The 15,625-nt window shown below is 34.1% G+C and overlaps 1 protein-coding gene across 1 annotated transcript in view; it reads right to left on the bottom strand.

The window, feature by feature from the left end:
* Lonp2 (lon peptidase 2, peroxisomal) overlaps window positions 1–15,625 on the bottom strand; it is a 103,809-nt gene that overhangs the window by 66,180 nt on the left and 22,004 nt on the right. Inside the window, exons 3-6 of the mRNA XM_005318152.5 lie at window positions 9,895–10,026; window positions 8,250–8,372; window positions 4,791–4,954; window positions 3,730–3,824 (exon numbers count right to left, since the gene is read on the bottom strand). Of these exons, the coding sequence (XP_005318209.1) occupies window positions 3,730–3,824; window positions 4,791–4,954; window positions 8,250–8,372; window positions 9,895–10,026 (514 nt within the window). The remainder of the gene's footprint in view (window positions 1–3,729; window positions 3,825–4,790; window positions 4,955–8,249; window positions 8,373–9,894; window positions 10,027–15,625) is intronic.

Genomic DNA, 15,625 nt, shown 5'->3' with positions numbered 1-15,625 from the left:
AGGTGGTTGTTAGTGCATATTATTATACAGTGACATATTCATACTGACAGTGAAAGAAGAAGAGTAGAGAAAAGAAACATACAAACCTACTCTTTCAATTAGCTATTGGAATTTTTTGTATACTTTTCTTTATGGAAAAAATGGCCTTAAGTGTAGTTTGGGTCCCAAGATAGTCCACAAAAACCTGGCTAAGCAGTAATATATGTAATTTTTAGTTATACTATTGATTGTAGTCAGAATTGAGGTCTATGTGAAAGGCCAGGGAAATTGGGTTCTGTGATGGCAAGATTCTCAGGAATGCTGGGTTCCAGGCAGAGAGCCAAAAATGTGTTTTATAATGACAGGATATACCAAACTTCTGGGCTTTTCTTCAAAATCCAGGTAACTACCAGGAGCGGTGGCACAAACCTATAATCCCAGTCGTTCAGGAGGCTGAGGCAGGAGAATTGCAAGTTCAAAGCCAGCCTCAGCAACAGTGAGGCCCTAAGCAACTTAGTGAGACCCTGACTCTAAATAAAATAGGGTTGGGAATGTGGCTCAGTGGTTGAGTGCCCCTGAGTTCAATCCCCAGTACACGCCCACGAAAAAAAAAAAAATACAAATGATCATAAGAGACTACTACCAAACAACAGTACATCAGCAAATTGAATAACTTATAATTAATTCCTAGATACATGCAACCTTCCAAGTCTGAATCAAGAAACAGAAACCCAAAAAATAGAGAGAGAACTGGTAATCAAAATCCTCCCAAAAAAGAAAAGCCCAGGACCAAATGTTTTTGGTGAATTTTGCCAAACATTTAAAGAACAATGAACACAAATCCTTCTCAAATTCTTTAAAAAACTGAAGAGAAAGGAATACTCCAAATATATTTTATGAGTCTAAAATTACCCCTAAACCAAAGCCACACAAAGACACGAAAAGAAAATTAAGATAAAAAAGATAAACATGGATGCAAACATTTTCAACAAAATACAAGCAAATCAAATGCAGCAGCACATTAAGAGTCATACATCATGATATGAAATTTATCACTAATATTGCAAGAACTATTCAACACACACAAATCAATAAATGTGACATAATAAGTTAACAGAATAAAGGATAAAAATCATATCATCATCTCAATAGATGCAGAAAAAACATTGACAAAATGCAACTTACAACTATAAAATACTGGTGAAAGAAATTAAACACAAGTAAATGGAGAGATAAGACCATGTTCATAGACTAGAAGAATATTGATAAAATGTCCATATTTCCCAAGGGAATCTACAAATCCTTTTGATAATGTCTATCAAAATTCTGATGCCATTTTTCACACACACACACACACACACACACACACACACACACACAAAATCCTAAAATTCACATGTAATTACAAAAGATCCCAATGGCCAAAGCAATCTTGAGAAAGAAAAACAAAGCTGGAGGAATCATACCACTTGGATGTCAAGTTATATTACAATCTACAGTAATAAAAAAAAACATGGATAGTAGAGAATAGGACAGACAGCAGAATACATCAGACACTAGAAAGGCAATATGTCAATCAATGGAAGGGTAACTGATGTGATACAGCAATTTGTATACGGGGTAAAGTTGGGAGTTCATAACCCACTTGAATCAAACTGTGAAAGATGATGTATTAAGAACTGTGTAATGTTTTGAACGACCAACAATAAAAAAAAAATAAAGAAAGAAAAAAAAAACATGGTTCTGGCATAAAACAGACATACAGAACAGAAAAGAATAGCCCAGAAATAAATATACACATATGATCAGCTAATTTTCAATAAAGATGCCAAGAGTGCACAGTAGGGCAAGGACAGTCTCTTCAAATAAATGCTGTTGGAAAAACTGGATATCACATGCAGAAGAATGAAATTAGACTTTGATATTACACCACTCACAAAAATCAACTCAAAATGGATGAAAGACTTAAACATAAGACCTGAAATCATAAGATTCCTAGATAAAACCATGGAAAAGCTCCTTGATATTGGTCTTGGTAATATTGTGGGATGTGACATCAAAAGTAAGGCAACAAGAGCAAAAAATAAATGAGTGAAATTACATCAAACTAAAAAGCTTCTTTAAACAAAGGAAACAATCAATAAAATGAGAAGGCTATATATAGAATAGAAGAAAATATTTGCAAACCATTTATCTAATAAGAGATTAATATCTAAAATATACAATGAACCACACAAATCAATAGCAAAAAGCAAATAGCCTGAGTGAAAATGGGCAAAGGACCTCAACAGATCTTTCTCTAAAGAAGACATACAGATGCCCAAGAAATAAATGAAAAGGTGCTCAACATCACTCATCATCAAGAAAATGAAAATCAAAACCACAAAGGGCTGGGAAGTAGCTCAGTGGGAGAGCACTTGCATAGAATGTGCAAGGCCTTGGGTTTGATCTTCAGCTCCCAAAAAACAAACAAAAAACCACAAGCTATTCCTTCATGCCTACTAGAATGGCTATTAAAAAAAAAAGCTATAAAAAATCTAACAAGTGGTGACAAGCATATGGAGAAAAGGAAATTCTACACTCTTAGTAGGAATGTAAATTAGTATAGCCATTATGAAAACAGTGTAGAGGTTCCTCAAAAGATCAAAAATAGAATTACCATATGATCTAGAAGTCCTACTTCTGTGTATATATCCAAAGGAATTGAAAGCAGAATCTGGAAGAGATAGCTACACTGCCATATTCACTGTAATGTGATTATTCACAATAGTCAAGATGTGAAAATCACCTCAACATCTACTGAAAGATTCATGAATTTAAAAAAGTGGTATATAATACAATATAGTATAAAATATATATAAATAAAATATATATAAAATATATATATATAGTATAAAATATATACATAATATATATAAAATATAAGGAAATCCTGTCACTTTTGACATCATGGATAAATCTACAAGGGATTATGATAAATGAAATAAGCCAGACACAGAAAGACAAATACTGTATAATTTCCCTTATATGTGAAATTTAAAACAATCAAATTCATAGAAGCTAAGAGCAGCAGCAGTAACTGCCAGGGACTAAGTTCAGAGGAATGGTGAAGTGATGGTTAAAGGGTAGAAAGTTTCAATAATACAAGATAGGTTCTGGAGACATGCTATTCAGCCTAGGGCATGTAGCTAACAATACTATTTTGTATTCTTAAAATTTGCTTAAAAGGGGCTAGGGATGTGGCTCAAGTGGTAACTAGCTCTCTTGGCATGCGTGGGGCGCTGGGTTCCATCCTCAGCACCACATAAAAATAAAATAAAGATGTTGTGTCTGTCGAAAACTGAAAAATAAATATTAAAAATTCTCTCTCTCTCTCTCCTCTCTCTCTTAAAAAAATTGCTAAAAAGGTGGATTCTATGCTCCATGGTTTTAACATCACCCACCACCACCACATATACACAGAAAGAAAGTCAATTATAACAACATAATGAGAAGGAGGAAACTTTGAGTAGGATAGATATATTTATGGCTTTGATGATAGTGATGATTTCATGGATTAGTCTTATCCTAAAACTCATCAGGATGTAAATACCAGCTTTTACATGTCAATCATAACTCAATAAAATAGTTTCAAAAATGGAAAGTAACTAATTTATTAGTAAGACAGTCAATGGGCAACATTTGAAGTGAGAATTTACATGAGCTGAGTGATGATTAGGATGTAAACAAGGTGTTATTTTGTTGGCTCACCAGTTGTACTTTTGTTCCAAGGAAGTTCTACCATAAGTTCCAAATAATTTCTAGTCAGAGCATATTCTGGCATTGACTGAGGCATTTTTTTGAGTCTATGGGGAAAAAATACATATAAAACATATTTAATATTCAAGAATATAAAATAATACCAATACAGAGAAATCAACATGACTCCCATCCTAGGTGAGATGTATCATGAATATTTAAACAAGTCTAAAAAAGTTTTTAATGTTAATATAAATTTTATTTTGTTTCATAATATAAAAGAAAAAAATGGTGTTCTATTTAACTCTGAGGTTATCCATAAAATATAACCCACCACGGGCATGGGTTGCGGCTCAACAGTAGTGCACTCACATTGCATGTGTGAGGCCCTGGGTTTGATCCTCAGTAGCACATAAAAATAAATAAATAAAACAAAGATATTGTGTCCAACTACAACTAAAAAATAAATATAAATAAATATATATGTAATCTATTTTGTCATCAAGGTTTCCCTGTACTTTGTGTAGCATAAAGAGAAACTGACAGTTTCTACTTTCTGAAGATTACAATCTAAGAAGAAACAGTGACAAGTAAGAATACAATGATAATTGAATAAATACTGCATCTGAACAAAAAAGTATGGTCCTTTATTTTAGACAAGGAAAAGGCAGCTACAATAGTTACAATGTCTGACAGCCAAAGTAGAAATGAAAGATGTCTATCACTTTTTGGTATGATAAACATATTAATGAAAGTGGTGTTAATTCACGAGTATTAAGAATGTTTTAAGAATTATATTCTGCTGAGGAAGGATGAAAGAGGGGAAGTCTTCCAAAGAACAAAGGCATAAGTCACGAATTAGGAAAGTCATGAAAGATAAAAGTTGGCAATGGAAAGATAGGTGATCTATGAGTATATTAAGAATAAGAAAAAGAGAAAGAGCAGAGAATATAAAACAAATGATTCAGATTTCAGTTTGTGATCCAAAGCAGCAGAATCAAGTTTTAAAATTGTTACTTTTACATTATAAACAAAAAGAAAATACTAGTGAATTAATGCCTTCAATAATTTACCTTTTTATCTCTTTGACACAGACTTTATGGGCCTGCTCTGGCATACTGGATGTTCGTATTTTTTTCTCTAACATGACAATATCATCATTATCTTCATCCTCATCCTCATCTTCTAAAGTACCTGGGATGTGTGTGAGTCTTCTAATAGGGCGTATTGCTATAACCTAAGTAGGCAGTAGAAGAAAACTGTATGTCAAAATAATTTAGAAACAAAGTACACAGCTAAAGGTAAGTATAGGATTTATACTGAATAAACACATTTATGGCCACAGCCTATATCTTGAGGAACTAAATTTCTGAACAATTAAGAGGCAGATGTAGCAGAATTTTAAAAGTAAACTAAAATAAAGTGGATGTGATTCTTTTGGAACTGCCTACTTGAAATACTTAAAATACCTATGAATCACCTTTCCTTGAGCTACTATTGTAGCTATTATTTTCTTCGTGTTCATTATTACTTACATTTGGTGGATGAATAAATTCCATTTTTCCTCCTCCTACATTACAAAATCTGTAATCTTTAACCTTTCCACCCCTGGCTCTATTATCACTGTCTTCAACACAGAAAAATCTTCCTCCTTTCAAAATAAAGTAGCTCACTAATGGGCCCCTTCCAGTTAACCATCACACTATATACTTCCTTTCCTGTGATGTTCTACATCTCCAACAAGTGGCTATAACTACCATGTCCCCTTTCTCACCAATTACAGGTCATCAGTAAGCCTTTAGCTTCTGTCCTGTGGTGCTGAAACTGTTCTTTCAATAATCATGTTCTTTCAATAATCTTCTAATAATCATGTCCCAGGCCAAGTCAAATGTTCATTGTTTATGTTCTCTTCATGATTTTTCTGCCATATTTTAAAAGTACTTTCTGTTTTTTTTTAAAATTCTCAATTCATTAATATTATGAATCAACTCCAACCATTACTAGAACAAAATGATATACTGGTATTTAATTTAAAATCCTCCAAAATTAAAATTTTTACCTGTGAAATTATCTATTTCATACATTCAAATATTAAAAATTTAAAACATATAGTAGTAAATAAAATGTAATTTTATAAAAATGTATTAAATATATACTTTTACTCTCATATAAGTCATTAATAAATAAAATTAATATTTTGTTAATAAAATATTTTAAATTACAAAAAATAAGTAAATTTTTTAAGTGAGATTTAAAAAAAATACATTAGTGATTTCATTGTTGAGACAAAAGCACTTTTTGATGCAATTTCCCCTTACAAAATAGCACTTTTCATGTTGGTGGGGATGTGGGGGAAAAGGTAAACTCATACATTGCTGGTGGGACTGCAAATTGGTGCAGTCAATATGAAAAGCAGTATGGAGATTTCTTGGAAAATTGAGAATGGAACCACCATTTGACCCAGCTATCCCTCTCCTCGTTCTCTACCCAAAGGACCTAAAAACAGCATACTACAGGGACACAGCCACATCAATGTTTATAGCAGCACAATTCACAATAGCTAAACTGTGGAACCAACCTAGATACCCTTCAATAGATGAATGGATTAAAAAATGTGGCATATATACACAATGGAATATTAGTCAGCAATAAAAGAGAATAAATTCATGGCATTTGCAGGTAAATGGATGGAGTTAGAGAAGATAATGCTAAGTGAAGTTATTAGCCAATCCCCCAAAAAACAAATGCCGATTGATATAAGGAGGCTGATTCATAGTGAGATAGGGAACATGGGAGGAATAGACGAACTCTAGATAGGGCAGAGAGGTTGAAGGGGAAAGGAGGCGCATGAAGGTATAAATGATGGTGGAATGTGATGATCATGATTATCATGTATGAGATTATCAGGTATGAGACACGAATTGGTGTGAATATACTTTGTATACAACCAGAGATATGAAAAATTGTGCTCTATATGTGTAATAAGAATTGTAATGCATTACAGTGTCATATATAAATAAAAACTTTTAAAAAACTTAAAAAAGAAAATAGTATTTCACCTTTACTGATAAAAAAATCCATTGCAGAGTATTACATGGGTTAGATTTTCTGCACAAAATGAATAAGCGAGTCACTGATAGGATCTTAAGCCAGAACTAATTCAGATTTCTGACATTTGCTTTGAGCAGCATGGTGTCCTGAAATACTAAACAACACGTGGTGCTCACACCTCTCCTCAGCTGACTACTACTGCTTCTTTAGTCCCACCTTGGGAGTTCTTCACATCTGCTCTTCTCTACCATGTATTCTCTTTGATGAAGGAGCAATACTACAGTGCTGGTGACCATCAAATCTCTAACATTATTCTAACCTTTCACTTGTCAGAGTTCTGGATATCCAACTGCTTTCAGGGAACTGCCATTTTCACATTTGGTCCACATCAAATATATCTTCCTCATCTTAACTCTGCCCAGACATAAAAATAGTAAACTCTATAGCTCAAGGTAGACTTCAAATAATACCCCACTATAAAAACCTAATGGATACATGATAATGGAAAGGAAAGAAATATTTAATTGATAGTGTTGAGCCAAATAAAAGTTACTTGAGGGAAATACAACTGCTATTCATTAACAGGGCAAAATTACTAACATGAGTTAAAGAGTTAAGTGCTTTTTAAAAAAATCCAATAAAAGTACACGTATGAAGACTTGAATTGGGTGTCAACATACTTTATATACAAACTAGATACAAAAATTGTGGTATATATGTGTATTAAGAATTATAATGAAAAAAACAACAAAGTACATGTATAAAGGCATAAATTGGTGGAACATACTTTATATACAGAGATATGAAAAATTATGCCCTATATGTGTAATAAGAATTATAATGTTTTCCACTGCCGTCATGTAGTTAAAAAAATTTAAAAGAATTATTAATTAAAAAGAAAATGAAAAGGAGTGGATATTTATAAAGCTACTAGAGGACAAAGGACTCAATAGAGAAGACAACAAAATAGTTTAAGTGAAAATTAAAACTTTTATAAATTAAAAACAAGTCAGCACAATTATAGCACAACATACAGTTCTTTTAGTAAACACTTTTTTGTATTATGTTCTTAATACCATATGTAATAAGAAAACACTATACTCAAAACACACTCATCATATGTATTTGCTAACTTCTAAAATATGGTACATACATAAAAGGACTAGAGGGAAACACACCAAAGTCTACATCAGAGATAATGAGCTTTTTTCTTCATTGTTCTTTCTTCTCCTCAAGTGTGCATGTTGGGTAATCACTCTACCACTAAGCTACATCCCCAGTCTCCTAACCCTCTTTTTTTGTTTCTTGTGACAGGGTCTTCCTCTATTGCCCAGACCAGCCTCCAACTCCTGGATTCAAGGGATCTTCCTTGTCTCAGAGACTACAGATGCACACTTGGCTTTCAAGTTTTTCTTTTTTTAAAAAGCTAACATTAAATTTCCACATAAAACCAAACAAAATAGAATAAAAGATATATTTACCCGCTTATCATCATCTTGCTTGGGTTTTCTGGTTTTCTGAAGCAATTTCAGACCTTCAATTTGCCTGACAAGCAATGGTATGGTCATCTTGAATCGCTCCTCTAGGCTAACAGCATCTAAAATCTAGAAAATGGGAGTCATTTAATAATACTTCTTTTTCTGAAACACATGCTCCAATACAGACAGACAGTTATGACTTAGGTAGCTGAGCAAAACTCAAAACAAAACAAAATGGAATCCACCTGGTAGTGTGCTCTTATGGTCCTATCAGGGTGACATTAGGAGGCTGGGAGGGTCTTCTTGGGGTCAGCTCCATGGCCAGCTGTGTGGTCTCTGGCCTTATTCCCCCACCCAAGCCTGCACCTCTGAGTTCATAGGTTGTCACAACCATCTTCCAACTGTAGCCTCCTCTTCTTCCTCTACATTCTCTAAAGGGTTTTGTGATGGGGCCTGTCTGGCCCACCTCCAGGGTATGTTCACCCCACCAAAACCAAAAACATCCCTTACCCATTCCTATCAGTAATTAGAGCTGTTCCGTTACTAACACAGCCAAATTAACTACATTAATCAGCCAGGCTATTTGACATGAATATGAGAATCCTAAAAAAAAGGTACGAACAAAAAAATCTTGGTTTTTCATTTAAAAATGGAGCCATATTCTAAGATCAAGAACCAAACGCATGTTCAATGTCAACTCTTTCTGGGAATTATTCTCTTAGACAAGAATGTGTTTACATTTTGGACCTCAAAAAATTCTAGGTTCAAAATATTAAATTTTTATACACAAGAGAATAGTGGCATTCTTAACCAACTACACAATGATCTATTGAAATAGCAGCCACTCTCCAGTCCCTCAGAACAACATGCTTGCTAATTCCTACAGTCAAGTGACTCCTCAGTAATCCTGTACTTTCCTGCTCCCACCCAGCACTCTGTGTCTACCATCAACCAGTTTTTATTAGTTGTACTTGCTATTATAATTGTTGCATTTATGTACTAAGTAAAGTTAATAAAAGAGTGTTCAATAAAAAAATAACAAGTGTTCCAAGAATATTCAATAAAATAGACTATTAAAAAAACTAGCAACAATATTCTAAAATATAATAAAAATACTCTAAATACAGTAAAAACACTTTAAATACATAAAAAAGTGTGCAAGGAAAACTCAAGAATTTTATAGCTTGAGGATTAAATCATGCAAATCTAGAACTCTACACTTAGATTATTTTTCGAGTATCTTCAAAACTCATTTTAAAGAAATAGTAACTGAATATCAAAGATAATACATCCTATGAGTGATTTATATAAGAAAAATCAAGATGTATTCTAATATAACAGGTCCGTACAGTGAGAAAGTCTCCACATATTTAGAAAATAATGTGGCAAAGCATTTTTACATATTTATAATAAATGTTTACTTTTTAAATAATTCTTTGCTTTAATCAACTTCTTCCACACTTTGTGCAATTGTTTAAAAATATAAAACAACTACTTTTGAAAGTCAATTTAAGTACAAAAGCATTTTAACTACTTTCTTGAGTTACCAGTATCTCTTTCTTGAAGATGAAAATTTGACTACTCATAATCTAGATTCAAATGAAGAGCAACATTGCAACCTGGCATTCAAGAAGGAAACACTCCATACCTGAAGTTTCTCTTTGTTGCTTGTTCGAATAATTGAAGTGAGAATGTCTGGCAAAGCTTCCCTTGGAAGACTATCTAAAAGACGTCTCAATTTAGCAACTGCAGGGACAGACATATCCAACATTTCAACCAACTAGAAGGAAGAGAAAAGAAGTCTTTTAATGAAATCTGGCATTATTTGTGAATTTAAAAAAATCAGACTTTCATAAAGTTTTAATGTTTAGGCCTCACTTTTCTTTGTGAAACAATGATTGATTTACACAGGGCAGGCATTTCACAGATCTCAGAGGAAAAGAATGCCACACACTCAAAATGAAAAGCAAAAATGGCTCAAAAGCAAGAGGGATGCAAAAGTTCCTTCTGGGAAAAGCTTAATATTAATGTTTAAAAGGGGCTCTGTGAATGTGTGCTATGATTTTCTTTTTTACTTTATCTTGGAGAAAATTCAAATTTATAAAAAATTACAAGAATGGTACGATGAACTCCTGTATATTCTTCTCTTAGATTCACCAATTCTTACAATTTGTGGCATTCTCTCTGCACACACTCACCCACAATTATTATTACTAAACATCTACAAATAAGTTGCAGACATCATGGACCTTTGTTTTTTCGGTTTTTGTTGTTGTTGTTGTTGTTGTTTGTTTGTTTGTTTGTTTGGTACTGGGGATTAAACCAAGGGGTGCTTTCTCACTGAGTTATATCCACAGCCCTTTTTATTTTATGACAGGGTCTCACTAAGTTGCTGAGGTTGGCCTTGAACTTCCACATTTTTTTATCAGGGCATTATAGTTGTACAGAATGGTGGTTTTTGTTGTTACATATTTGTACATATATGTAATATAATAGTATAATTTGGTTAATATCCCTCCCCAGCACTTCCCTCCCTCCCTCCCTCCCTCCCTCCCTCCCTCCCTCCCTCCCTCCTTCCCTCCTTCCTTCCTTCCTTCCTTCCTTCCTTCCTTCCTTCCTTCCTTCCTTCCTCTCTCTTCTCTCTATCTTTTCAGCCATTCACCCAGTCTCCTCTACCCTTCCCCCTCGGGTCTTCGCAACTTCAACATATGTGAAACCAAAAATTGTACACGAAAAAGGTCTTTAACAACTGAATCACCAGAATAATATACTACAGAGGAATTGCATATGCCCCACCTCCCTTCCCCCTTTTTATTCCTTTTCTTTTTTCTCATATTTTCTTTTTCCTGCTCCCTTTTTTCTCTCCCTTTCCTTGTTATCTGTTTTCCTCCCTCTTACTCCCTCTATCCCACTTGCAACCCCCTAAATTTTACTATTCATAAGAGGGGTAATCTTATAAAGACAGATAGGAATTTGAATCTATACATTCTTCCATAAATTACCCATCTATTGGTTAGAGCTCTTCAAAGTTACTAAATTAGATTAACCCCATACCCTCACTCCTTTCCCCATAAACATAATATCCTACACATGAAATCCAGTTTTCTTCAAGCTACCAGAAATGGTATGCCTTTCATGAAACTAATGACTATATTTGTAAACGATAATCAAAACCAACATTCGTAGACATAGAGTCTAGCTATAAATGTAGTAATAAGGAAAACGTGTGCTTAGATGAAGTTCTATTGATATTGAGAACTGTTAACATTGTCTTTCTCCAAAAAACGGAGACTTTGCAACTATACAAGAGTAATATAAATATATAGGGGGAAAATTCAATAACACAACAGTTTCACCAAGCAGAAAGAAACTCAAGCAGTATGAAAAGACAAGGAAAGAAAGGACCATAAGCAATGCAGTTCAACTCAACGTTAGAAGAGGTAATATCTGCAGCAGATGGAATGTCAGATAAAGAATTCAGGATATACATGCTTCAGATGATCTGGAGTCTCAAGGAAGACATTAGACAGCAAAATGAGACAATGAAAGATCACTTCGACAATGAATTACATAAACAAATCCAAGAAGCAAAAGATCAACTATACAGGGAGATAGAAGTTATAAAAAACAAACAAACAGAAATCCTAGAAATGCAGGAAGCAATAAACCAAATTAAAAACTCAAATGACAATACTACCAGCAGAGTAGAACACTTAGAAGATAGAACATCAGACAAAGAAGACAAAGTATTTCAAGTTGAAAAGAACATAGACAGCTCAGCGAGACTGTTAAGAAACCATGAGCAGAACATCCAAGAAATATGGGATAACATAAAGAGATCAAACTTAAGAGTCATTGGGATACAGGAAGGTATAGAGGTCCAAATCAAAGGAATGAGCAATCTGTTCAATGAGATAATACAAGAAAACTTCCCAGACTTGAAGAATGAGACAGAATCCCAAATCCTAGAAGCCTACAGGACGCCAAATGTGCAAAATCATAAGAGTTACACACCTAGACACATTATAATGAAGATGCCCAACATACTGAATAAGGAGGGATTTTAAAAGCTACAAGAGAAAGGAAGCAGATTATATTTAGGGGTAAACCAATCAGGATAACAGCTGATCTTTCAACACAGACACTGAAAGCTAGAAGATCCAGGACCAACATATTTCAAATGCTGAAAGAAAATGGATTCCAACCAAGAATTGTGTATCCAGTGAAATTAAGCTTCAAGATGGAAGATGAAATTAAAACCTTCCACAATAAACAAAAGTTAAAAGAATTTGCAGCTAGAATAGAATCTCTTCAAACCATCCTCAGCAAAACATTATAGGAAGAGGAAATGGAAAATAACAATGAAAACCAACAGTGGGAGGTAGTACAGTAAAGGAAAAAATAATCAAAGAGGAAAAAAAAGAAACCATGTTAAGTAACATAAATAAACAAATACGGCTGGAAGAACAATTCATATCTCAATAATAACCCTAAATGTTAATGGCGTAAACTCACCAATTAAGAGACACAGGTTAGTAAATGGATCAAAAAAAAAAAAAAAGATCCAACAATATGCTGCCTAGAGGAGACACATTTGATAGGAAAAGACATAGATAGACTAAAGGTGAAAGGTTGGGAAAAATCATAACAATCATATGGACATCAGAAACAAGCAGGAGTGTCCATACTCATATCAAATAAAATAGATTTCAAGCCAAAGTTAATCAAAAGGGATAAAGAGCGACAATACATACTGCTCAAGGGAACCATACACCAACAAGACATAACAATCATAAATATATATGCCCCAAACAATGGTGCAGCTATGTTCATCAAACAAATTCTTCTCAAGTTCAAGAGTCTAATAGACCACCATACAATAATCAGAGCTGAAATTAATAAAATCGAAACAAAAAAAACAATTGAAAAAATTGGCAAAACTAAAAGTTGGTTCTTTGAAAAAATAAATAAGATCGACAGACCCTAAGCCATGCTAATGGAGAGAAGAAGAAAGAGAACTCAAATTACTAGCATATGGAATGAAAAAGGCAATATCACAGCAGACACTTCAGAAATACAAAAGATAATTAGAAATTATTTTGAATCCTTATACTCCAATAAAATAGAAGACAGTGAAGGCACCAATAAATTTCTTAAGTCATATGATCTGCCCAGATTGAGTCAGGAGGATATAGACAACCTAAACAGAAAAATATCAATTGAGGAAATAGAAGAAGCCATGAAAAGACTATCAACTAAGAAAAGCCCAGGACTGGATGGGTATACAGCAGAGTTTTACAAAACCTTTAAAGAAGAACTAATACCAATACTTTTCAAGCTATTTCAGGAAATAGAAAAAGAGGGAGAACTTCCAAATTCATTCTACGAGGCCAACATCACCCTGATTCCTAAACCAGACAAAGACACTTCAAAGAAAGAAAACTACAGACCAATATCTCTAATGAACCTAGATGGAAAAATCCTCAATAAAATTCTGATGAATCGGATACAAAAACATATCAAAAAAAAAATTGTGCACCATGATCAAGTAGGATTCATCCCTGGGATGCAAGGCTGGGTCAATATACGGAAATCAATAAATGTTATTCACCACATCAACAGACTTAAAGATAAGAACCATATGATCATCTTGATAGATGCAGAAAAAGCATTTGACAAAGTACAGCATCCCTTTATGTTCAAAACTCTAGAAAAACTAGGGATAACAGGAACATACCTCAATATTATAAAAGCTATCTATGCTAAGCCTCAGGCTAGCATCATTCTGAATGGAGAAAAATTGAAGGCATTCCCTCTAAAATCTTGAACAAGACAGGGATGCCCTCTCTCACCACTGCTGTTCAACATAGTTCTCAAAACACTGGCCAGAGCAATTAGACAGACGAAAGAAATTAAAAGCATAAAAATAGGAAAAGAAGAACTTAAATTATCACTATTTGCAGTTGACATGATTCTATACCTAGCAGACCCAAAAGGGTCTACAAAGAAACTATTAGAGCTAATAAATAAATTCAGCAAAGTGGCAGGATATAAAATCAACACACATAAATCAAAGGCATTCCTGTATATCAGCGACAAATCTTCTAAAATGGAAATGAGGACAACCACTCCATTCACAGTATCTTCAAAAAAAATAAAATACTTGGGAATCAACCTAACAAAAGACGTGAAAGATTTATACAATGAAAACTACAGAACCCTAAAGAGAGAAATAGAAGAAGATCTTAGAAGACGGAAAAATATACCCTGTTCATCATCAAAATGGCGATGTTACCAAAAGTTCTCTATAAGTTTAATGCAATGCCAATCAAAATCCCAATGGCATTTCTTGTAGAAATAGATAAAGCAATCATGAAATTCATATGGAAAAATAAAAGACCCAGAATAGCAAAAACAACTCTAAGCAGGAAGTGTGAATCAGACGGTATAGCGATAACAGACTTCAAACTATACTACAGAGCAATAGTAACAAAAACAGCATGGTACTGGTACCAAAACAGGCGGGTGGACCAATGGTACAGAATAGAGGACACAGAGACTAATCCACAAAATTACAACTATCTTATATTTGATAAAGGGGCTAAAAGCATGCAATGGAGGAAGGATAGCATCTTCAACAAATGGTGCTGGGAAAACTGGAAATCCATATGCAACAAAATGAAGCTGAACCCCTTTCTCTCGCCATGCACAAAAGTTAACTCAAAATGGATCAAGGAGCTTGATATCAAATCAGAGACACTGTGTCTGACAGAAGAAACAGTTGACTCCAATCTACATACTGTGGGGTCGGCTCCAAATTCCTCAATAGGACACCAATAGCACAAGAGTTAATAACTAGAATCAACAAATGGGACTTACTCAAACTAAAATGTTTTTTCTTAGCAAGAGAAACAATAAGAGAGATAAATAGGGAGCCTACATCCTGGGAACAAATCTTTACTCCTCACACTTCAGATAGAGCCCTAATATCCAGAGTATACAAAGAACTCAAAAAATTAGACAATAAGATAACAAATAACCCAATCAATAAATGGGCCAAGGACCTGAACAGACACTTCTCAGAGGAGGACATACAATCAATCAACAATTACATGAAAAAATGCTCACCATCTCTAGCAGTCAGAGAAATGCAAATCAAAACCACCCTAAGATACCATCTCACTCCAGTAAGATTGGCAGCCATTATGAAGTCAAACAACAACAAGTGCTGGCGAGGATGTGGAGAAAAGGGTACACTTGAACATTGCTGGTGGGACTGCAAATTGGTGAGGCCAATTTGGAAAGCAGTATGGAGATTTCTTAGAAAGCTGGGAATGGAACCACCATTTGACCCAGCTATTGCTCTTCTCGGTCTATTC

Source organism: Ictidomys tridecemlineatus, chromosome 15 (assembly GCF_052094955.1).
Source record: "Ictidomys tridecemlineatus isolate mIctTri1 chromosome 15, mIctTri1.hap1, whole genome shotgun sequence".
Taxonomy (NCBI): Eukaryota; Metazoa; Chordata; class Mammalia; order Rodentia; family Sciuridae; genus Ictidomys; species Ictidomys tridecemlineatus.
This window is presented reverse-complemented; position numbering and strand designations above follow the sequence as displayed.